The following is a 23,886-nucleotide window of genomic DNA, read 5'->3' as shown; positions in this document are numbered from 1 at the left end:
AGGCAATAATATTACCTAAGTAAGCAGGAAGAGCCAGTAAGTGACTTCAGAAACTATGAGAAATGACAGAACAGCTGGCCGCCTGTCCTTGTAATGGTCTAATGGCAGGTGCTGGGAGGACACTGAGGCCTTGAACTTCATAAAGAAACAAACGCTGGACTTTGGGAGTAAAAATAAAAATGTTTCGTTGGTGACTGGCCCTTTCAGTGTAATGTAGAAAATTAAATACGGAAAACAGTCTACAAAGGGTCCTGATTTCCTGTCCCCTCCTTACCATGTCTTCCTCTTTGTTCCCTCCTATGGAGCTACAGAGCTGCAGCACATCTCTGGCCAGTGAAATAAAATTCTCTCTCTCTCTCTCTCTCTCTCTCTCTCTCTCTCTCTCTGTCTGTCTCTCTCTCTGTGTGTAAAATATACTTTCTTCAGGGAATTTCATCTTTCCATGTGTTAGAATAACTTAAGGTACTCATTTAGCTCTGTACAGACTAGGAACTGATGGCAGAAGTCTCTTGTCTTCCTTGAGTTTGACCAGAGATTCTCACCTGCATCACATAAGACCTCCATTCATGGGAAGCTGGCATACAGAATAATATGTTTTCCTGCTAGTTGGTGTACATAAATACCAACTTAGTAAGTGGACATGCCATGAAATAGAACACTTTCTGTCTCAGATCCTTAACCAACCACATTCCTTAAGAGGCTAACACTCTTGGAGCTGCATGGGTCAGGAAGCACTTCCACCAAATGCAAAGGAAAAATCCAATTTCACTTATTTGATGTAATTTTAATTGGAACATTAAGACACGGGTTAAATTACTTGAGGGTTAGCTAAGAAGGTCATTGCAATAAAGTGAAGATAAGGTCACTACTGTTTGATTTCAGGTATTTTCAGGATAAATGTTAACTCAGCAAGATTGAGGAGAATAGTACCAGAGTGACTGAGAAGATCTCAGAACGCTGAGAGGTGGCTTTTAGCCCCTTAGTCAGTACCAGGATTTCTAGTGTTTCTTTCATGTTACTATGTAAACCAGCAGAGCTAGGGTGTTAAATGTGCACACCGAGGACCTAAGCCTGAGCTGGGCATGGATTTGCATGTTTGGAATCCCAGCCACTCTGGGAAATCAAGGCTAGATGATGAGTTCAAAGCCTGCCTGGGTAACGTAATGAGACCCCCCCCCCCCATTTGGAGACAAGAAGAAACAGCCTGAGGGGTTGGGTCTATTTCTATATCTGCAAATGGGAATGGTGCAACTGTACAACTAACTGCAAAAGGAAACGTCGCTACCTAGTCACTTATCAGTAACTGTGTGGCCCAGGGCAACACAGACGTTAAAAGGATCTCTCAAACTGCAATCCTAAGAAAGTCGGTTACACCCACCTTAATTTTTTTTGTTATATTCTTTTGTGTAGAAATAGGAAGCATGCTAAAGTTATCCCTCCCCAAAAACATAATTGGAAATGTTTAGTGAACTGTACCTTTTCATAGATGTGAGAATCAATGTATAAAGATGGAATTCTTCAGGATGGATTTACCATATCTTAAAAAAAGATCCTATGGTTGGACGTTTATTTCATTTTCCCTTTTCCCACTATGTTAACATATTTCTTATCCAATCTGGAACGTCCTTAGGGTAAATAAATGTATCACGTTAATAAATATCATGCATTGCTTACTATACACTGCGCTGTTTGTTTCATATGTAACAGTAATCACATTGATAAGTCCTTGTTTCCTATAAATGCCAACACTTGTTTCTTATACATGCAAATACTGTGGTTCTAGAACTCCTATTAAAACCTCAAACTGGGGTCACATGAGTTAGTCTCTGAATTTCTTTCCAAGGCAGCAAGTGAAGGAGTAGGGGAGACAGTTTAAGAAAGAAAGAAAAAAAGAGTACTTCAGATGATAAACTGTGGCTCACTCTGCCCAGAAGAGTGCTCTCCCATCTTGTAGTATGGGCTTTATACTTGAAACTGCCCCTCAACGCAGTTGTAATCAGCATACCCACTACTGACTTTGCCTGGGCGGGGTCTGTCCACAGTCACTCACATGCATGCTTAGATAGCTGTAGAATAAATTTTGGTTCCTCTTAACTGTGGTGGATTTGTGAAGTGCTCATTTAAATAGTGTGGGAAATCAAACTATTGTTTGTTCCGTGTTACGGAGGGTGAAAGTTCTTTAACATTTGGCTGTAAATCGGAATCATTTAGTGTTTTTTAAAGCTTAATTAACTTTTAATTTGCTAAAATGCTGCTCGATAGGGAGGCTTGTTTGTTTGTTTGTTGTTGTTTTCCTCTCTCTCCAGTTATGCTGTGCAGCCAGGGCTGAAAACTACCAAGAGGTATCAAAGATGGCCCAGTGTGTGGATAGGGAGTTTTGATCAGAGCACAAACCTGTGGCAATCCCTTTCTCCACAGCAGAGAATTTCTAATCAAAGGAAAAGACCCGGAAGGGTTCCCATAGATCTGCACATACACACTAAGGATTGCTCTCGGTGCTTGCTGGACAACCGGTTAGCAGAAATAGCGAACCCCAAAGACCTCAGAGCACACTCTGCGCTGGCGCCCACAGCTTTGCTTGCCGCACTTGCCTGCCCTGCCCACACAGCCCCGCCCCTCGTCCGCTCGCCCCGCCCCGCTCCGCTGGCGCGCCACTCACTTCCTCTCGCGAGGACGCCCTGGCGACGGCGCCGGAAGCTTCCTCTGAGCGCGGAGGGCGGAGGGAGAGGGCGGGGAAGGCCGCTGGCTAGGCGTAGGCCGGGTTTGTGACTCTGGCAGGTACCGCTGCAGGCAGGACTCTGCGCCAAGGCTAGTGGCCCGGTGCTCCTGCGGCCTTCCCCTGAGCATCGTTGCAGGACCGTCCCCATGCTGCGCTTTCCGACATGTTTCCCATCCTTCCGGGTGGTGGGAGAGAAGCAGCTGCCACAGGAGATTGTTTTCCTGGTCTGGTCGCCCAAGCGGGACCTCATTGCTTTGGCCAACACTTCAGGCGAGGTAAGTGAGCCGGCGAGGAACCCGTCACGCCTCCAGCCTCAGTTTCCCCTTTTGCAGACATGGCGGATCAGCTGTCTGCCCTGCCCCTACATCACATCGTGGCAGTTGACCTCACGTGAAAGTGTAAAGGACCGTCTCTGCTAAACGTGGTTTATAGTTCCATTTCCTTTGTGGTTAAAAGAACAAATGCCCACAAAGTTGTGCACGCTCAGGTCGCCATGAATTGATTTGGCCAGGGATGCACCATCCGAGCAGACTCCACAGACTCCACCCAGAGATGGCTTTCAGATTAGCAGAAGAATAAGATGAACTGTTGTCACGTCTAGCTGGACATGTGTGTGTGAAGTTGCTACGGAGGATGCTTCAGAGTGTTTACATCTTGATGACATCTAGCTAACTCTTTAAAAGATCATGAAGTTTACAGGCCGGTGTCTCACAGGATTCCTGGCAGAATGTGTGCGAGCGTTGCCAGTTGAACATGCTTTATGGGGTATATGACCAAAGCATTCTCCCAACTTTCTGTCGAGAATTACTGTTTACTCGGCAGCCATCTTGAAAGGAAACCTTCACCCATGCCTGTTTTCTCCTCGCCTTTTGGCAGTTTTCCCCTGACAGTAGCCAGGTAATTGGTGTGTATGCAGCCAAGTATGGAAAACTAGATGATAAGGCGATCTAGGGAAACTTAGTGTGCCCAGTTGCATTATCATGGTGTCTGCCATGCCTTTGCCCAGAGATCCATGGCCAGAGCGTGACATAGCGGAAAGCATGGGCTAAAGTCGCAGTTGTTGTTATTTTACTTTGCCACACCTACCCTTTGGTGCTGTTTGTGTGACTACTTTTGTTGTCGGCTTGGATAGTCTTCACCTTTTCCAAAAACTAAGTTTAAAAGGGCCTGGAGACATTGCTCAGCAATCACGAACACTTGTTGTTCTTGATGACCTGGGTTTGGCCCATAGCGCCAGTATAACTGTAACGCCAGTTCCGGGGATCTCTGATGCCCTTCTCTGGCCTCCTCAGGCACGGACTGCCCAGTTGTAGTACAAATGCATTCATGTAGGCAAGATACTCATACAAGTATGTTTAGGGTACAGGGTAAGTTGGACCTTCTCAGTTCACCCGTGTCTTTTAATGAATATCTCATATTCATTCAGACACGGTTCTCTTTTGTTCTTTGGATAGCTAAGTACTCAAATAATAATTTAAAATTTTTATTCTGTGGATCTAGGTCCCTTTTATTTCTGAAAATGAGTCTGCAAGTTTCTGCTATTACATCTTTTCATCTTAGGTTTTACTTCATCGGCTTGCAAGTTTTCATCGAGTTTGGAGTTTTCCGCCAAATGAAAATACAGGAAAAGAAGTGACCTGTTTGGCCTGGAGACCAGATGGCAAACGTAACGATAATGCTATAAACATACTCTTCATTTTCATAAAGTATATTCTAAAAGGAAGCCTGTTTTATAAAAGAATACATTTTTCTTGGTATATTTTAGTTATGATTTTGTTTCTGTTATACAGGTCTTGCTGTAGAGCCCTGACTGGCCTGGGGCTAGAACTTAGAGAGCTCTACCTGCCTCTGCCTTTAAGTGCTGGGACTAAAGATGTGTTACCATACCTGACCTTATATTAGAATTACAAATACTAGTTTGAGATTATTTTTTCTTTTTTTTAGAATGTTTAAAATTTTTTCGTGTAAGTCTGTTGTTGGCAAAGATGACTCTTGAATAAGCTTTGTGGCACATGGGATCGGAGCCTAATACATTCACGAAGCGTTCGGCTTGTGTTCTCGCCGACCCAAGTGTGGTCACCACTCACCAGTCCATTCGGTGCCATCAGAGCCTTCTTTCCACCCGATTCATTTAGCACTGAATGTGAGGTTCATCAATACCCTGTGTGCAGGCAGCTTGCCGCACCCGAGGGCCTGTCCCCTGTGACCATGCCTCCATTTCCACAAGGTCTGATTGTTCGGTGTGTGTGTGTGTGTGATTTTTTTTTTTTTACATTGGTAGTTTCTTGAGCTGTTCTTCCCAGTGTCAGAATTGTAAAATGCTATGGGCTGCAGCCTGAAGTTCATCAGGGTGTCCAACCTGTGGTCTGTAGGCTATACATAGGGCTGTGGATAACAATGAGTGTGGCCCAATACAAAACTGTTAACATGTTCAAAATATTGTTTGTTTGTTTGGTTTTTTGCAAATGCTGTTGCACAGTTTTCCAGTGTGGACTGTGTAGATGACAACATTATATTACCATGGTAAAAGATTGAACAAGCCTGAAGGTACTTTTAAAACAAAATGCAGATTGCTTTTGTAAAATGAATAGGTCCTCTTGCTTGATTTTTTTTTTCTAGATAAATATAAATAAGTATTTAGAACTTCTTTAAAATCATATCACCTAGCAATAAATGTGTTTTGGTGAGCCATTTTGGCAACACTCCCTGATAAAATATGTGTGCAGAGATCCATTTGTGCACTCCCATCAGAATTCATTTAATACATACTGTTCCAGTACATTTGGTTCAGGCTGATTGTTCAGGCCAGATAGAAACAGATTTGCCACGTTAAGTGACCACATACCATTGTATGTATATATTGCAGTTTACATCTTTTGGTCATAATGCTTATTTTATTGCCGGTTTTCAGCTTTTAGGCAGTGGATAAGTTAAGTATTCTGAACAGGTAGGAGAACTTGGTGTGATTAACTCGTTAGATTAATTCCTAAATATAGAATTTCTAGGGGCTAAAGGGATGGCTCAGTAGTTAAGAGCACTAACTGATCTTCCAGAGAACCCTGGTTTGATTCCCAGCACCCGTATAGCAGTTCACAACTGTCTGTAACTGTAGTTTCAGGGGACCCAACACCCATGGCAAAACACAAATGCACATAAAATAAAAGAATAAAGGAATTTTTAGGAATGCTTTAAAATACCATATGCATCCTCTACTTTTTCTTAGAAGATGAATAAAGTGTATAAAATCAGAGGGACGTGGCTCTGTAGGTTACAGTGTTTGCCGCCAAGCCTCAGAGCCTAAGAATCTGACCTCCAGTACACACTTGATGAGAGAAGAGAAACGACTCCCATAAATTGTTCTTTGACTGCCACACATTTTGAGGACTTTATTATTCATATAAAAGTATAGAAGCTCCACGAGAAATCATTAAAGCCAAATGCATGTTAAAATGTGTCTCATTTAAACAGAATTTTATGTTTTTATTAAAGCAGTCATTTCAAATCATTTTAAGGTTTTTGACAATGGTGGCTGGAGCCCTTGCCTGGTGGTGTAGGCCTATAATCCCAACTATTTGGAGTTCTGAGGCAGGAGGATAACTGACTTGAGTGAGTTTGAGGGTAGCCTTGGCAACTTAGTGAGACCTTTTTTCAAAATAAAAAGTAAAATGGGCTGGATTTTAAAGGACATCTGGGTCATTTCCATTTGCTAGCTATTACAAATAAAGCTGCTATTAGTATTTATTTGAAAGAGAGTGCTGGGGATATAGCTTAGTAGTAGAATGTGTGAGGGAGCTTAGGTTTAGTTCCCAGCACAGCAAAAAACAAAACAGAACAAAAGACATAAAGGGGATGGGGGGGGGTTAGTTTTGCCTTCTCCAGGCAGTGGCTTGTAGGAGTGTGAGGTGAAACTCTGCTTTGAAGCTCTGAAATTGTGCATGTTAGGAGATAATGACTTACCTAAAGGAACTACACTAGATAATTCAGCCACAGTCAGAGGACAGAGATTCCTGGCATCTGTTCATCTTGTTTCTTAGCATGGGATGGAATAAAGAGAATAAAAAGATTTTAAGCAAACAGCAAATAGAGCCACTTTCTGTCTTGTAGACTTGTGAACAGGGCTGGGGGAGACAACAATGATGGTATATATCTCTTGTGAATAATCTCCGGCACCTGTTAGATATTTTCTTGTTGAAAGCAGGTCCCAGTCTAGAGACTTCGTTGTGTAAGTTAATAAATAGAATATGTGGGAAGATAGCAGACAGGTGAAGTAGTTTGAACACGTGACAGTAAGCTTAAGTAATAGGCATAACTATGCGCAAGGATCTCTTTAGTTTCTAAAATATTACCTAAAGGAATAGATAAACCCATAAAAGTCTCACCAACATGGCTCTTTAAACAGGAGCTGAACAAAGAAACAATGGAAATGTTAATGTGAACAGGAGAAAGCCCAGGAGGCCTCACCCTGCACAAAGAACTACAGGCAGCTAAGAAATGTGAGAACAGGAGAAATGGTTTTCCTCAGGGAAGAGTACACAATCGTCTATCCATTACAAGTGGGCAGCCCTAGAAACGTGCAAGTAACATACAAACTGAGCAGATTGTATATATGTATTCAGGAATATGTATATACGTAACAACAGTTAATTAAAAGAAAAGAGGAGCCAGGCAGTGGTGGTGCACACCTTTAATCCCAGCACTGGGGAGGTAGAGGCAGGTGAATCTCTGAGTTTCAGGCCAACCTGGTATACAGAGCAAATTCCAGGACAGCCAGGGCTACACAGAGAGATCCTGTCTCAAAAAATGAAAACAAAGAACAGGGGCTGGAGAGATGGCTCAGAGGTTAAGAGCACTGACTGCCCTTCCAGAGGTCCTGAGTTCAATTCCCAGCAACCACATGGTGGCTCACAGCCATCTGTAGTGAGATCTGGTGCCCTCTTCTGGCCAGCAAGCATACAGACAGACAGGACACTGTATACATAATGAATAAATAAATCTTTAAAAAAAAAATAGGGTAAATTAAAAAAAAAAAAGAAAACAAAGAACAATTTAAAAGGGGGGGTATTAATTTGGAAGAGAGCAAGGAGAGGTATATGGGATGATTTGGAGGGAAGAAAGGGAAAAGGAAATGATGTAATTATAGTATCAAAAAATAAAAGCTGGTAAACTAAAAAAAATTGTTTTAGTTACATTTACTTGTGATGTGTGTGGGATGCCTGTGCTGTAGCAGGTGCTGAGACAGGACAGCCTGTAGAAATCATTTCCATTCTTCCACCCTGTGGCATCTGGTGAAAAACTCAGTCAGGCCAGTAACAAAAGTTTTCACTTGCTGAGCCGTCTTGCTAGCCCTCAAAAAAGAATTTTTAGGTAATTAGAATGTGTTTGGAATAGTAAAATTGGACAGTAAGTGAAATCATGCTAATTTAATCTGATTATTTTCTTACTTTTTTTAGTTTTGGCCTTTGCTCTCGCTGATACCAAGAAGATTATTTTGTGTGATGTAGAAAAGCCTGAAAGCTTACACTCTTTCTCCGTGGAGGCTCCGGTTTCCTGTATGCATTGGATGGAGGTGACTGTGGAAAGCAGGTAGAATACCACGGGGGAAGACTTGGGAGGTTTTCCGAGCTTGCTGTCATGTTATTTCTGAGACATGTTCTTGCTCTATGGCTAGGCCATCCTCAAGCTTGAGATCCTTTTGCTTCTCTGCCTCCCAAATGTAGGGTGATCGTGGACATTTTACAGGCACCACCAGCTGAAATTTTCATTGTTTAGAGTGGAAATGACTGTCAGCGCTGTGATTCTGTATACACTGCGGCTTTAGATAGAGTGGTTGTGCTTATTACTTTTATTTATTGTGTGTGTGCCATTTGTTTTGTGAGGAGCTCTGTCCTGTGTTAATGGACATTCTTAGGGCATGAACAGTGCTGGATGGAGCAGACAGCCTGATAGGTTCCTTCTGTGTTCTTGGCCTGGGTCTTTCCCCTGTTCCCTGGAACAGTTTTTCCCTAGTCTGTGTAGACAAGGGAATGCCTGGGTTGATGTGAGGAACTTCTAAGGCATCAGTGACACTGGCTCATGTTGGGGACAGAAGGATTTTTAAAAATGGAGTCCTTTTTTCCCAGTAGTTTTTTCTTACTGATTTTCACTAAATTACTATCAAATGAAGTTATAAATCCTGAATGTTAATTGACAGCTTTCTTAAGTGGTACATAAGAAACAGGGGACAAGGATTTATCCCGAGTTTTAAATTCATTCAAGATAAGCCAAAGTGATCAGCCATCTTCAGATGCTCAAAGATAACAGATAGTTACATGAGTTTAGAAGGTGAGGGAAACAGAACATGTCCAAAGGGAGATTCTAGCACTGTGTGTTCCAGGGTGAAAACCATGATTTCAGGTCACTACTTTTTCACTTTCTCAGCCATTTACTTCCAATTGTATTTGGAGGTAGAATAAAAAAGAAAAGGCAATAAAGATATTCCTGAGCCATCCATGGTGGTGCACACCTATAATCCCAGCTGTGAAGAATATTTCAGGAAGCTGGAGGTTGCCTCAGCAGTTAAGAACACTTCCTGCTCTTGCAGAGGACCTGGGTTTGGTTTCCAGCATCCACACGATGACCCACAGCCATCCATAACCCCAGTTCCAGGCATCTACTGCTCTCTTCTGACCTCAGGCAGCAGGCACATATGTGGTGTATACACATCCTTGCAGGCAGAACACACATACACATAATAAATCCAAAAAGAATAAAAAATATAGACTATTCAGAAATAATGGCAAATGGCATAGTTTTATATACCCACCAGACTGCCACATCCCCAAGTCGGTATAAGCCATAGAACCAGTTATTAAATGATACAATACTTACTCTAAGTTGTTTACTGTGGTTTCTTAGATCAAATTCAGAAATCATGAGCTCACAGTTTATCTGAATATTAAATACATATAAATATATTTCATATGCTGACAAAAATCATTTCTTGATATTCCTCTATATGTACAGTGAGTAGGTGTTTGTCAGTTTGTTTTGAAACAAAAAGCCCAATTCCCCCTTTGTCTTATCACACAGGATTGTTAACAGTGTTTTATATGTATCTCTGTGATAAAATTATAAAACTAGGAATCTTTTTTACTGCATTTATTTTTAATGGAAAGAGAAGTCGAATCTTTGCTGTTGTGTGATACTTGGTTCCCCCTCCCTTTTAGTGTCTTAACATCATTTTATAATGCTGAGGATGAATCCAACCTTCTCTTGCCTAAGCTGCCCACACTGCCAAAAAAGTACGTATCGGTTTTATTTCTCTCGAATGAACCCTGCCATTTCTCTTCTGCTTTAACATGTTACCAGCTTCCCATGCATTTCTCAAGAGTAAACCTTATCTCTATTTTCTTTTATCTCTTATTTTCTTATAGTTACAGCAACACCTCAAAAATATTTAGGTAAGTATACCTTTCTTATTTTCAAATGAGGTGGTCTTTTATTATTTGAAAGATAATATTGAAGGATGACCCAATTTATGTTTTTGTTTTAGTGAAGAAAATTCTGATGAAATTATTAAGCTCTTAGGAGATGTCAGGTAAATTTTACAGATGTCTTGTTTTATTTCTTGAAGTTGATGTTTTGTATCTGTGGCAGTTTTCAGAATGTGAGCAGTGGATTCTTCATCTTGTTACTTCACTGTTGACATTGAAATCTCTGAACAGCATACAGATAGCAGTGTCTATTGTGTGGCCATTGATTTTTCTAAATTTTAGTAATGTCCTAGTGCATCTTAACAGGATAGAGGTGCTAGGGTTTCTAGATTTAATTTGAGTTTTCCAAGTTTTTAAAGCCTATTTAGTGTATTTTTTATTACCGTCATAGGAACTGATGGCACTGTGTGTTAGTTGGCAGATGGATCATTTCATTACTGATTGTGTGAAATACAGTTGGTGCCAGGGAATTTTACTGTAAACAGAATTTTTTTGGGAAGCTATTGGGAAGTCTGTTGTTCATTTTGAAAAAAAAAAAAGTAACAGGCCTTAGTAGCAGGGCTTGCTGTGTGCAGTGCAGCTGTAAGCTTAGGTTGGCAGCTCCTGTCTCAGCTCTGCTGTCAGCGTGTTGCATTGTTCTCAATCAGGCTGAACATCCTTGTCCTTGGAGGAAGCTCTGGATTTATTGAGCTTTATGCTTATGGGATGTTCAAAATTGCCCGAGTAACAGGGGTAAGTGCTTCAAAATCTTCTGTTTCTCTTAGAAAACAGCAGCTGATTTACTTACAGAACAAGGAGAGGGCAGGTTAACTTTGTTCATGTTGAAATGTTTGGAGGTTAATTTTAGTAAGATAGAATTTAGTGTTCCTGTGTTTGTAGCAGCCAGGAGCTACTGGTGGAACTAGTCAAATTTTTCCCTTTTACAGACTGGCATGGTCCACTTGATTATGATTGGTTCATTTTTAAGTCTGCAGTGGGCAGGAGTGAAAGTGGGTGATTGGCATGTGAAAGCAGTCACAAAAGCAGCCCTCAGCTCGGTACCAGCTCTCCCTGGGCTGTGAAGTCTTCATTTTCTCCGTAGCTCACTCTTCTTACTCATGAAGGGGGAGAGTATCTCAGATTCTATGGATTGTGTTGGTTCTCCAGTGTTTGGTGTGGGCCCCTTCATGGGAGGAGGACAGCCAGAGGGTGTTAGTGTGTCCTTGGGCCACCCCATAGCTAGCTCTGTCAGGAACCAGGGTTATGCATTTCTACTTTTTAAAGTTTGTGTGAATTTTTGCTCCCATTGTTGTAAGCAGATGCAGCCTGTCAGTATAGCAAATGTATCGGGCATGGCGATAACTGTTTTTGCAGATTGCCGGTACTTGTCTTGCTCTGTGTTTATCAAGCGACTTGAAGTCATTATCAGTGGTCACAGAGGTTTCCAGCAGTGGCGAAGCAGAGGTTTCATATTTTCAGGTGAGTATTAGACAGTTACAGCAATAGCAGGCACATGGGGTTTTTGTTGTTGTTGTTGTTTGTTTTTCGAGACAGGGTTTTTCTGTGTAGCTTTGGAGCCTGTCCTGGAACTCACTTTGTAAGCCAGACTGACCTCCAGCTCACAGGGATCTGCCTGCCTCTGCTTCCTGAGTGCTGGGATTAAAGGTGTGCTACCATTGCTCAGCTAGGTACATGGTTTTTATAGAGAGATTTTTTTCCCTTGGTACTAGGAATTGAACTCAGGGTCTCACATGTGCAGAGCAGGCCCTCTGACATTGAGCCATACCCCACTCCTTACAGGTTTTAATTACTCATATCACTAGAGTCTAAAAATAAAATATAAAAGCTTATTTATGATTTCTAAATCCTGTATATTGAATACTATTGTAGTGAATATTATTTCTTTCACACTGCAATTTAATTTCCATAGTTAAAACTATTTTGATGGTCTGTTATGGCCTTACTGATTGGTTACTTGACCAGTGTAGCTTTATACTGAATATATCTTTAGGACTTTGTCTTTTCTAGTAATGAAAGGTCACTTGCTATCTGACAAGTGCTTAGTGCTTGAACACAGTCATGTACTGGGTAGGTGCTGCCGTTGTCCTCATTTGTAGGTAGGACTGCAGGCACACAGGAGTGTAGTCACTCAGTGCTGTTGCAGGATTGGAAAGTCATGCTGGGCTTTCTGCTTCCAGCTGTGTTCTCAGCCAGCGCATTGCCACATGCGTCAAGTGATCACTCGGGATTTATGTTATAGACTAGGATACTGACTGGGCTTCTATATTTAGATCATAGCCATGCTTTGTCAAGAAGTCTTCCCAAGTATTTCTTCTGAGCTGTCCCAGTGCTTTAACCTAAGTATGTGTGAACGCTCAGAATAAGAGATGTGGTGTTTGCAGTCCTTCCTACAGTCTCTGTTCAGACCATCAAAGAGCCTGGACTGTAGCTGTTTGCATTTCTCTTCTTTGTGAGGCTGAGAAACTGTTATCACGTTTGTATCTGAGCTCTAATAAAGTGATTTTTTTCCTGTGAGCTTTGTGTTAGGTGTGTGTTTTGTTGTAGTTTTGAGATTAGAGCTCATGTGCCCTAGGCTTGCCTCCATCTCATTACATATAGCTAAAGATGACCTTAACTTCTTCCTCCTGCCAATACCTCCCAAACACTGTGATCACAGATTTATGCCTCCAAGCCCAGACACAATGGATAATGACAGCCTCATTGAAAAATTACTCATATTCTTGATATTCATGTTTTAATCCATATCCTTTAGTTATTTTTACTTGTATTAAAATTTTAAATTAATCTGTGGACATTTTAAATATTCTCATAATGGTGTTATAGGTTATTGCATCTGTATCTCACAAAAGGAAGGGATGACTCAGAGCTGTGTCCCAGGTGGAAATCTCGAGGTAGTGACTTACTGGTTTCCAAAATCCATTGTGCTTAGAGGGCAGAATTCTGGTAAGAGGCTCTCTGACATGTAGTTAGATACAGACCCTTCTCTATGCTAAGGAATTGCTTGTTTTTGAGCTGGGCGAGATCGATTTATCTTCAAAAGAAGCAAATGCTCCTGTGACCCATTTTATTTATGGTTTTACTTTGTAGCTTGAAACCAATCTGCTGTATTCCTACTTACCTGAAGTAACTCGGATGGCCAGAAAGTTTACTCACATCTCAGCTCTCTTACAGGTATAAATCCAAAACTTGCTTCATGTTAGTGTTTTACTGGAAGTTTCTAATTTTCCATAAAGAAAAACCACCAAAAGTTTGTTGTAAAGCTACCTGCAATAGAAGTGCTATAAGCTAATCTTATAATGCTTGTTAAAGCAAATGTTGAAAATTTAATTGACAGTCTCCTGACCAATCCTGTTAATTGCCTCCAAAAGAAAAGGGGAAAATCCTGTAAATCTTCTAAGCTATTCATAATGAAAATGCAACTTAAAACAAATTATAGATAAATTGTGGAAAAAGAGTCTTCATATGACTCAGCTTTTTTTTCATAATAAATCCATCCTAAAGTAGCTCATAGTTTTGTAGGTGAGCAGTTTGGACTAGATTGATCCAGATGTTTCTATAGACGTATGGCTGGTCTAGCTCACTTTAAAGAAATTGATCTTGCAAACAGATGTGCGTCCCAGTGCTGGAGTGGCTTTGTCTCTGCTCTGCATCCTCCTCTAGCAGCTCGACCATGCTCGTTCACATGGCAATGGCCACAGAAGTCTCAGCAGCGTGAGTCTAAGGAGGCAAAGACTTCTGAGACCTTGGGCTCAGTCACACTGTTTCTAATGTGTTGTTAGAACAAGACACAGGCCGGGCTAGACAGTGTACCCGGATGGAGCCCCTACAAAGATTTACTGATCTTTTGTTTGCTTTACTACAGTTCTTATTTTGCTTGATATTATAGTTTCTAGAGCTTGGTATTTTCTTAGGGGACCTGTCTGGCAGTTTAGTAGCTGAACACAGCAGCATGCGATGGTATGCATGAAATATAAAAAGCACAAGGATACTTGTTTTCCCAGACACAATCTTGGGAATGTGTTGCTGTAAATTTGTAAGAATCACTGGATAATTTAGTTTCTTAGCTAAGTGATTACCAAAGCGTAGCCACGCTCTTCTTTTTTCCTACAGCTTTAATGAGTTAGAAGAGTAATTGAAAGTAAACTCTGGATTTCTCTGACACTTAGCCAAAGAAGAATGAAATAACATGTTGTTTTGATTTTTTTTTTACTATCTGTTTTTGTTAATAGTATATAAATTTGTCGCTGACTTGTATGTGTGAAGCATGGGAAGAAATACTGATGCAGATGGACTCTCGTCTCACCAAGTTTGTGCAGGTAATGCACTAGTAACTGAACTCTCCTGTGGAGATAGAGTACATTCTCTCTGTGTTTGTTTTATGAGATATATGGGGTCAGAACTGGACAAAGTGGTTCAAGCTATAATCCCAACACTCAAAAAGACAAGACAGAAAGTTTGCCATGAGTTGAAGGTTGATGAGAGCTACAGAGTGAAACCCTGCCTCAGAGGTGGCAGGCTGGAGAGATCCCTTAGCAGTTAAAAGCATTTGTTCCTCTCGTAGCAGGCCCAAGTTCACAGTGGTTGGCTCACATCCAACTTGTAACTCCAGCTTCAGAGAACTCTGATGTCTTTATCCTCTGAGGGTACCTATACTCATGTGGGTGTACATATACACACACGCACGTGCGCACACACATACACATGTGATTTAAAATAAAAATCTTTAAAAAAAAGAGTAAGATTAGTTTGATTTGTAAAAGGCTAAGATCATTATTCGTTTCAGATGGGTTGATATAACCTCAGTATTTTGGGGGTGTGCAAAAAGAATTGTGCTTGTCAGTTTTCTGTTGCTGTAACAAAGAACTGAGGCTGGATAATCTGTCAAGAACTTAGCTCCTAGTTTCAGATTCCCAAAGTTCAGGGTCGTGTAGTATCACTTGTTCTCCAGGTACTGAGGAGGGTTCATTCCGGGGGCTGAAAGGATTGGTAATGGCTCAGGACCCCCAAGACCTAGCTCTCAACACAAAGGGGTGGAGGGCAAGGGGCTAAGGGACAAAGACAGGAGATAGAGAAGGAGGGAGAAGGGGAAGGGAACAAGAGAGAGGGGAAGGGGTACTTGTCCTGGAGGGGGACAAAGGACTGCCTCTGGAGAGAGAGGAGACAGATATGGCACATAGGAAAATGGTAGTTTATAAAGGTTAAATGGGAAAGCCCGTGTTAGGATAAGGTGCTTAATTTTAATTGGGCATGTTAATTAGGGGAGCAAAAGGGGGCTTTTGATTACTAGACTTCAATACTCTGATAGCTGGACCTTGGCAGTTGACCTCTGGAGAAGTGACCAAATAAGAGAATAGGCCTTGGTGGCTAGCTTTAGGAATGTAATGCAATGGTTCTTTAGCAAGGCAGGGGGACTGAGGGAGAAGGACAAGGCCTACCAGAGTCATGTTTGCCATGCTCGGGCTGCCTAGAGTCCCTTCAGTGGCATCTTGGCAGGAGCATATTAGCAAAGGAATCCAGGCAGTGTGGTTGGGTAGTCTCTTTAGCAGTCACTCTTGGAAGTACAAGCCAGGGTCCTCTGAGTGTCACCTTCGCTTCTTCCCAATGACTTCCCAATGGACTTACCCACCTTCCTTCCTCACCTACTTCATAAAGAGTCCCCAGTTTAAATGTCATCGCACCAAGGACAGGCCTCCAGCAGATGAACAAATCACACCCAAACCGTGGTAGACTCTCTTCCCTTTGGTTGGGTGGGGCAGGACTGTGAGATGGAGTGGGTGGCGTGGGGAGGAAGGGCAGGTCTTGAAATAGAGGACTGGCCGTCTGTAGTCACTGACGTGCAGATGATGAGTTAAGTATCTGAGGAAAGGTTGAAACCAAGGAAGAAGATTGTGATCCTGTTATTTTGAATAAATATATTGATTATTCATAAAATATGTATCACCGCTTCTTTTCATTTTGTCTAGGAGAAAACTACAACGACATCAGTGCAGGATGAGTTCATGCACTTACTGCTGTGGGGGAAAGCCAGGTGCGTGCACACCGGGTGCTTTTGATCTGACTCTCTTTGCTACCTTCTTCTGACAGTGATTATTTCAAAAGTAATTATTTTCTCTGTAAAAACAAAATATAAGTTCTGCTATAAGACCCCCCTACATGTGAGTTTTTAGGGTTTTTCATGAACTTTTTATATAAATGTAATGATTGTGTCTATATGTATGTATGCTGGATGTGTAAATGTCTCAGAACCTTTATCCATGCTAACCCTTTCCTTGCTTGTACCTTGGGTAGATCTGCCCAGGGTGACAATTAGCATAACCTTCTGGATGTTTGGAAATGTATAGTTCATTCATCTCTGGGTTCTGGTGTGTCAGCTCTGTCTTTTGATGGGTGTTGTTCCAGCATGGTGTTTGTACTTAGAAGTGTAGGTTTTAAATGGCACATCCAGAGTTTGAATGGAGAAGTTACTAAAATACTTTTTCTTAACTTTTTTTTTGTTCTAGTGCTGAACTTCAGACTCTGCTGATGAACCAGTTAACAGTGAAGGTGCTGTTAAAGTGTATTTGTTTAAATGGTTGTTAACACAGTCTTAGCTTTTTTCTTTTGGGGAATGACATATAGTATCCTAGTTATATGCTAAATGTATTTTCTTCTCTTAACTAGGGCTTAAAAAAGCTTGGCCAGTCTATAGAGTCATCATATTCCAGTATACAAAAGTTGGTTATAAGTCACTTACAGAGGTATGGAGGTGATACAGATTTTTTTGATACTGCATTTATACATACGTTGGTCATCTTTCTGCTTCCTTCTCTCCATTGTCTTGACATTCTCTTTTCAAGCCGTTTCTAGCTATGCACTGGCATTTTAGGGAACTCAGCATACCCAAGATTAAAGTCAGTAATGACAATTCTTTTTTGTGAAATAGTTTTCCAACATTTTTTAACCAGGCTGAACTCTATTTGGGCTTCCCCCCCCCCCCCATTTAACAATGAAATAGGCCTCATGGCTTCTAATATATATTTTTTCATTTAATATATTGGCAGTTTGTTCTTGTCATCTTCATTTCCCTCAAGAGTTAGTCATGTGACTGACCCAGTGTTCCTCAGTATTAGGCCAAGGCTTGCTCCTGGATCCTCCAGGCCTACTGCTGTTTCTGTGCATAGCAACTTGAGTGAAGCAGTTTGTTACTGGCTGCTGAGTGTTTGATTAGCATTTTGACAGCTTTCATTATGGGTACCTAGACAAGCCTGAATCCTCTGAGGTCCCCGAGTACTTTCTGCATTGGTCTGTTCCAGACCATACTGTCTGCTGACTTCACTTTCCCTAGTGACTCTAATGTTGCACCTTAAAAGCTTGCACTACATTTGCTTTGCTCTTAGAAGCAAGGCCTTTCGGGCCTTGAGCATGCCTGCCTCTCTGCTTTACCTGTACTAGGGGTCACTTGGTTTTCCAAACTCGATGATGTCTTCCACCCAAGACTTTTCTCTTTCTTTTTTTAAATCTCTCTCTTTTTTAAATAAATACCCTTTCCTTGATTTGTTTGTTAACTTATTTATAATTTGCTGGGAATGGAGCCCAGGGTCTTAGGCATGTTTGGTAAACTCCGCTATTGAAGTACAGCTCCAGCTCCATATAAGGACTTTTATATCATCTCCGTTCTTTGTGGAGCACTCTCACCTCCTGTCACTGGAGTTCTTCAGCTCTTGGCTTCATTCGTGCCGTCAGAAAAGCCCTCGGTTTCTGGAGTAGATCAGGGTCTTCATTTCACCTGTGCATTTCCCTTAAGGCCTTCAGGAAGATGTGCTGTATGGCTGGTTGTCTTTGCCATTGTTTTCCACTGTGCCGCCAGCATCTAAGGTCTGATATGAAGTCAGCTTAAAAATACTTGTGAGGACAGCCTGGTGTCATACGCCTTTAGTCCCAGCACTCAGGAGAAAGAAGCAGATGGATTTCTTTGCGTTGGAGGCCAGCCTGGTTTGTATTGTTCCAGACTGGTCAGGCCCTACTTATTTTTTTTTAAATATATTTATTTATTTATTATGTATACAATATTCTGTCTGTGTGTATGCCTGCAGGCCAGAAGAGGGCACCAGACCCCATTACAGATGGTTGTGAGCCACTATGTGGTTGCTGGGAATTGAACTCAGGACCTTTGGAAGAGCAGGCAATGCTCTTAACCTCTGAGCCATCTCTCCAACCCCCAGGCCCTACTTATTAAGAGCCTGTTCTTTAAACAGAAGTGTCTATTGTTGAACAATGTCCATATGGTAAAGTGCCAGAATTGGGACTAGAGGTGCGGATCAGTTGGTAAGAGCTTAACCGGCACGAGACGTAGTCTGATCACATCAGATAATCTAATCCGGTGGGTTTGTGTTTTCATTTTAGTTGTCATGATGGGCAGATGATTCTTCTAGTTCTTAGAATTAGTTCTGGGAAACAATTCTTTGCTATAGAAAGATTGTTATGTTTGGTTTTATTTCTGAGATGAAATAGTGTTCAGCAGGTGATTGCTGACCTTGGCGATAGTAATGCTGCTTATCTCTGCTCTTTGCTAGCGGGTCCGAGTCTTTACTGTATCATTTGAGTGAACTTAAAGGAATGGCTTCATGGAAACAAAAATATGAACCTCTAGGACTGGATGCTACGTGCATTGAAGGTACTGATGGAGTTTCTCAGTAGTCTGCATTAGATACAGTTTGCTTATTCAGCAAGTGACATTTGTTTGTTTGTTTTCTTTAGATGCTATTACTGCTGTGGGCTCTTTCATCCTCAAGGCAAATGAACTTCTCCAGTAAGTAATGGGTTACCTAGGAGCCTGGGTGTGAGAATATTTACTTCTTACTTAGATAAGAACCTACCAAGTTGACCAGATTCTCTTAAGTTGATTTTTAGTGAGAATGATGCCAGTAACACAGAGATCATTTAAAGAAAAACTGTATTGCCATTCCCTTATTCCGAGTTGTCTTTGCAGAGGGAAACAAACATTCAGACTACTGTGTTTCTTACTGCCTCTACTTCCTTTACTTCTTTCTCCTAAACACAGTTGTATTTTATTTCTTGTGCCTATCAATTTTCATTCTTTTTGTTTATCTTGATTTTTATGAACCTCCCTGACCTTCTCGTCTTGTCTTGTTGTATTGTGGCTGGGTCTTCCTGTGTTCCCAGGCTGACCTTAAACTCAGAGCCCTCCTCTCAGCCTGTCAAGTGCTTCAGTCCCAGTGTTCTCCCACCCCCTACAGGCTTTCTTGTTTTCTGTACCTTCTGTCTCTAGCACAGCCTCCCTGGTGTCTCTGAAGGGTCTGCCCCATTCTGGCATCCTCTGCCCTACAGGTGCCCTCTCACCCTGCACCGTTAGTTCTGTGCTTCCTGCTTTGCTCCCTGCCCGACTGTTTGCAGAGAGACGGCCTCTCTTGCTTTCCTCAGTAGACGGCTTTCAGGATCACATCTGATCCTTTCCTGAATTACTCTTCACCAAAGCACATCCTAAATTTAGTAACTTACTCAGAAAGTAGACATGGAAGGTACACTTTCCCCTTCTTTTTCCTACCCTTACGCAAAATTGATCATTTTGTTGGGAATTAGAATCTGAAGGTGAAATAATTTTTCCTAGAATTTTCACAGCATTGCTCCATTGCTTTGAGGGCTTTTTATTGCTGGTAGGCTGTCACGCCCACCTCGACCAGCAAGGATGACGCACGCCGGAGCTCTTCCTGCTAGCAGTTTATTCAGGACCTTTTTTAACAATTGTATCTCTCTCTCTCTCTCTCTCTCTCTCTCTCTCTCTCTCTCTCTCTCTCTCTCTCTCTCAATCTGGGCAAACCTCTCCCAGCCCTTAAAAAGGCACGGGCCGCCAACCCCGGATTGCCAGGTGGGCACTGCCCATAGGTCCACGCATATGCAAGCAGCTGACAATCATTGCTTGATCAAGCCTTAGCCAATATTAGGAGCTGATTATCAAGTGTGGCTCCACACAGCTCTCTACAGTAGGCGGCAGTCTCTTGCTTTCTCGTGGCTTTGAAGGGTGTTTATTATTTCATCTTACAATAGAAGTCTAATCCCTGACATCAGAGGCTTCACAGTAGCATTTCCAGATGTGGGTCTTTCTGTTTGTGGTGCTGATATGAAAGAGCTGTCAAAACCTTAATCCTACTAACTTACTCTAGTGATTTATTTTTCTCTCAACTGAAGTTGTCTTCTAGAAATAGTGAACTTGATGGGTTGTTTTTTTTTTCCCTCTCCTCCATGTCTCTAATTTTTTTCTTGTAATTTTTAACTTTGTAGTTTATTTTCTGAGAAAATTTCTTGGCTTAATTGTCCAGTATTGCCACTCATTCAAATGCCGTTTATTGAACACTTAATTATATTTTTATTTTATTTTTTATTTATTTATTTTTTTGGACAGAGTCTTATTAGATAGCCTGGATTGGTTTGAACAACATATATAGCCCAGGATGGCCTTGAACTCATGATGTTCCTGCCTCTGCCTCCTGAGTACCATGATGATAGATGTGTTCTTCCACTCCACTTTGAATTCTTATCTGTGTTTTAAAGACGTTCTTGAAACTAAGTATATAGCCTTGAACAGAATTGATTAAAAAAAACCCTCTGCCCTGTTTTGATTATAAAACCTTAGATTATCATGAGGCTTAGATTATAATGTGGTAAGACAGACAGTAAACCAACAGATAATTGAAATGAATAAAGGTCAGTAGTTATATAAATAAGGCAAAGAGTGTGGTTATACAGAGAGCCCCTCATAAACATGGATTCTGTATTCACAGATCCAACCAACTACAGGTCAAAAATGTTCAGGAAAGGACATTGCATCTTTATTATATATACAGACTTTTCCCTTGCCATTACTCTCTGAATATATTTACACACCATTGTTTACATTATAATAGACATTGTAACTAGTCTAGAGATGATGACTTATATGCAAACACTACACATCCTTGGGTGTGGGTATCCTGGTGTTTTTGTTGCTTTTCTGTTGCTGTGATAAAACACCATGACCAAAGAAACTTAAGAAAGAAAAGGTCTCAAATGGTTAGAGCCCGTGATGGGAGAGTAAATGCATGATGGCAGGAACAACTGAGAGCTCACATCTTGATCTGAAAGCAGGAGGCAGAGAGCACATTAGGAAAGCCTGCCCTCAGTGACAAACCCCAACAAGGCTGTACTTTCTAATCCTTCCAAAACAGTTCCACCACACAGGGACCGAGTATTCAAACATGAGTCTGTGGGGGCCGTTCTCATTGCAACACCTACAGCTGGTGTGGACAAGAGTCCTGCAACTAGCCCCCTTCAGTATGAAGACTGCTGTGGAGTCAGAGAGGCCTCAGAGAAGATGAACTTAGGGGGAGGTAGGAAGGGAGTCCTGTTGACGTTTGCAGTGAATTTGGCATGGTCAAGGAACTTCAAGGGGCAGTGTAGCTGAAGTGAATTGAAAAGAACAAGATGTGGAATGGATTGAGAGGAGCAAGAGAGGATGGGCTGTGTATGTAAAACCCACAGGTAGTGTAGAAGGCAGACTTTTCCTCTGGGTGTGTGAGAGGCCTTTAGGAAGTTGGGAGCCACTGGGTAATATGTGGGTTTTATAAAGATCCTTTTCTACATAGTGTTGTATTGTTAGGCAAGGGAGACACTGACTGGTCTGACTAGTTTATCATCTTTAGTTATTTTACTACAGTTCTTATATCCTATATAGTACTTATTCTTTGTAGATACTTGAGTGTATTTGTATATCTTGTGCCTTATTTTAGAAACACTGCATGTATTTCCCAAGAATATAGTTAACGTCCTGCACACTGGAGTGCATTTACCAGAACTTCAGTGTAAATGGAAGCCCCACTTGCACTTCCTGGCTGCTCTTTTCCTGTGTTTTCAGTTTGTCTTTCTCACCTGGCTCTATCCTGCCTTACTATAGGCCAAGTCAGATATTTTATTAACCAATGGGAATAAAATATATTCACAGCATACAAAAGGGTTATCTTACAGTATTTCCCCCTTTCTGTTTAATCTAAAAGGAAGGTTTTAACTTTAGTGTAGTAAAATACATATAACAAAGCAGTTATTAAGTAAGAATCAGATTGAGTTTGTGGTGTCCTAAGAACGCCTCATGCTCAGGTGTGGTTGAGGGTTCGGTGCTTCAGTGTTGTGTTTCTAAGCCTGAGCCGTTTCTCCTCCTCCTATGGTTTCTCTTGGTCTCTGCTGGCCTCCAGCTCTGTGCCCCGTCTGCTCTTGAGCTCAGTACTCACCAGTCCTTGGCATTTCTAAATTTGTTTTTATTTCTTCTTTTTATTTTTGAATTTATAATCCTTATACCCCTCCTCACTCACTGTCTCTAATGTGGCTTGAGAAGATAGAGGGTATAGATGCTGATGCTCAGGAAACAAATGGGAGAAGCGGCATTGCTTGTTTTTCCCATAAAGTATTTTGTGGTTTACCACATTAGCTGAAAGCGCATATAAAACATTGAAGTTTCTGTGATCACCTTTCAATATAAGTTGAAGACAGGTAAATAACTTGTTTCTTTCAAGTAAGTGAATTGCAGCATTATAATTACAGAAACTGAGGGGAAACTGAGGCGATGAACATTTTGTTGTTAGGCTGATTGTCTGGGGCAGAACTTAGCTTTTGGAAAATACACAAAGAAGCTTTCTGTTTTCATTGTTTTTGCAAAGTTTTTTGTCACATCACTTGGTAACTTGTAAAAGATGTTATAGTCTTCTGTCAAGTATCTTTATACAGAAAAGTAAGACACTGGCTTCATTTAATTCTTGGTGTGATAATACCCTGGCAACGAGCAGCTTGGCAGGAGAAAGGGCTTATGGTACAGTTCATTGTAACAGAGCAGTCAAGGCAGCGGGAACTGAAAACAGCTAGTTAGTTACTTTGAGTGCTTTCTACTCATTTTCCACTCCTACCCGAGAAATGCTGCTGCCCACTGTGGGCTGGGTCTTCTTCATCAGTTAACACAGTCAAGGCAGTCCCTCACAGGCTAACCTCATCTAGATGCTCCCTCTTGGAGACTCTTCCTAGTGATTCTGCTTCATGTCTTGTTGATCGTTAGCACAAACCATCACAGATGCCAGTTCACTTTTCAGAGCTGATCTACAGCACAGTACTGGGTGAGGGTTTGAAAGACAGGAATGAAAAGTCCCAGTGTTACTTGCTTAGGGTAATTACCTCATAGATGTAATCTTAAGGAGTTCGGAAGTGGTTTCTTTAAGATAAAGATTTACAGAAGTAAATTTGGTGATACATGTGTGTAATGCCCAGGGTAATTTAATTTTTGAGAAATTTCATTTATTGTCAGAATCCACAATCAGCTTAGCATGTCTATTGATGTTAGAAGTGGTGACATCATACAAATTTGTAGTGATGATTTACTTTTGGAGTTAATGTTTTTCTTTTTACTGACCAGTAAATATTGTTTTTAACTGAAAATAATGTTGAAAACTATTTCTTCCTGATTGTTTCTGAATACTGAGACTGTTACACAACTTACAGCACAGCACTCAGAACCAGTTACAATCTAAATTACTTACTTTATTTTTTAAAAGAATCACTTTGCCATTTAAACAATATTTTTAGGGATGTGTTTGCAGGTGCTTAGATGTTATCCAGACAGGATACAATACAACAGTGTTGTATTTGATGACAGTTGGACAATGATGGGTGAACTGCACATGA

The 23,886-nt window shown here is 41.2% G+C and overlaps 1 protein-coding gene across 4 annotated transcripts in view; it reads left to right on the top strand.

Moving 5' to 3' along the window:
* The first annotated feature begins 2,645 nt into the window (after positions 1-2,645).
* Anapc4 (anaphase promoting complex subunit 4) overlaps positions 2,646-23,886 on the top strand; it is a 35,406-nt gene continuing 14,165 nt past the window's right edge. For 2 of the 4 annotated variants that reach the window (XM_075943541.1, XM_075943540.1), the window contains exons 1-15: positions 2,646-2,994; positions 4,280-4,385; positions 8,170-8,302; positions 9,925-9,999; positions 10,132-10,158; positions 10,251-10,295; positions 10,839-10,923; positions 11,545-11,649; positions 13,279-13,362; positions 14,421-14,507; positions 16,155-16,219; positions 16,692-16,734; positions 16,852-16,928; positions 18,744-18,844; positions 18,928-18,979. In XM_075943541.1, the coding sequence (XP_075799656.1) occupies positions 2,866-2,994; positions 4,280-4,385; positions 8,170-8,302; positions 9,925-9,999; positions 10,132-10,158; positions 10,251-10,295; positions 10,839-10,923; positions 11,545-11,649; positions 13,279-13,362; positions 14,421-14,507; positions 16,155-16,219; positions 16,692-16,734; positions 16,852-16,928; positions 18,744-18,844; positions 18,928-18,979 (1,214 nt within the window). In that variant the 5' untranslated portion in view covers positions 2,646-2,865. The remainder of the gene's footprint in view (positions 2,995-4,279; positions 4,386-8,169; positions 8,303-9,924; positions 10,000-10,131; positions 10,159-10,250; positions 10,296-10,838; positions 10,924-11,544; positions 11,650-13,278; positions 13,363-14,420; positions 14,508-16,154; positions 16,220-16,691; positions 16,735-16,851; positions 16,929-18,743; positions 18,845-18,927; positions 18,980-23,886) is intronic. The other 2 variants (XM_075943542.1, XM_075943543.1) reach the window with 2 other exon arrangements.

This window comes from Microtus pennsylvanicus, chromosome 12, assembly GCF_037038515.1.
Source record: "Microtus pennsylvanicus isolate mMicPen1 chromosome 12, mMicPen1.hap1, whole genome shotgun sequence".
NCBI lineage: Eukaryota > Metazoa > Chordata > Mammalia > Rodentia > Cricetidae > Microtus > Microtus pennsylvanicus.
This window is presented reverse-complemented; position numbering and strand designations above follow the sequence as displayed.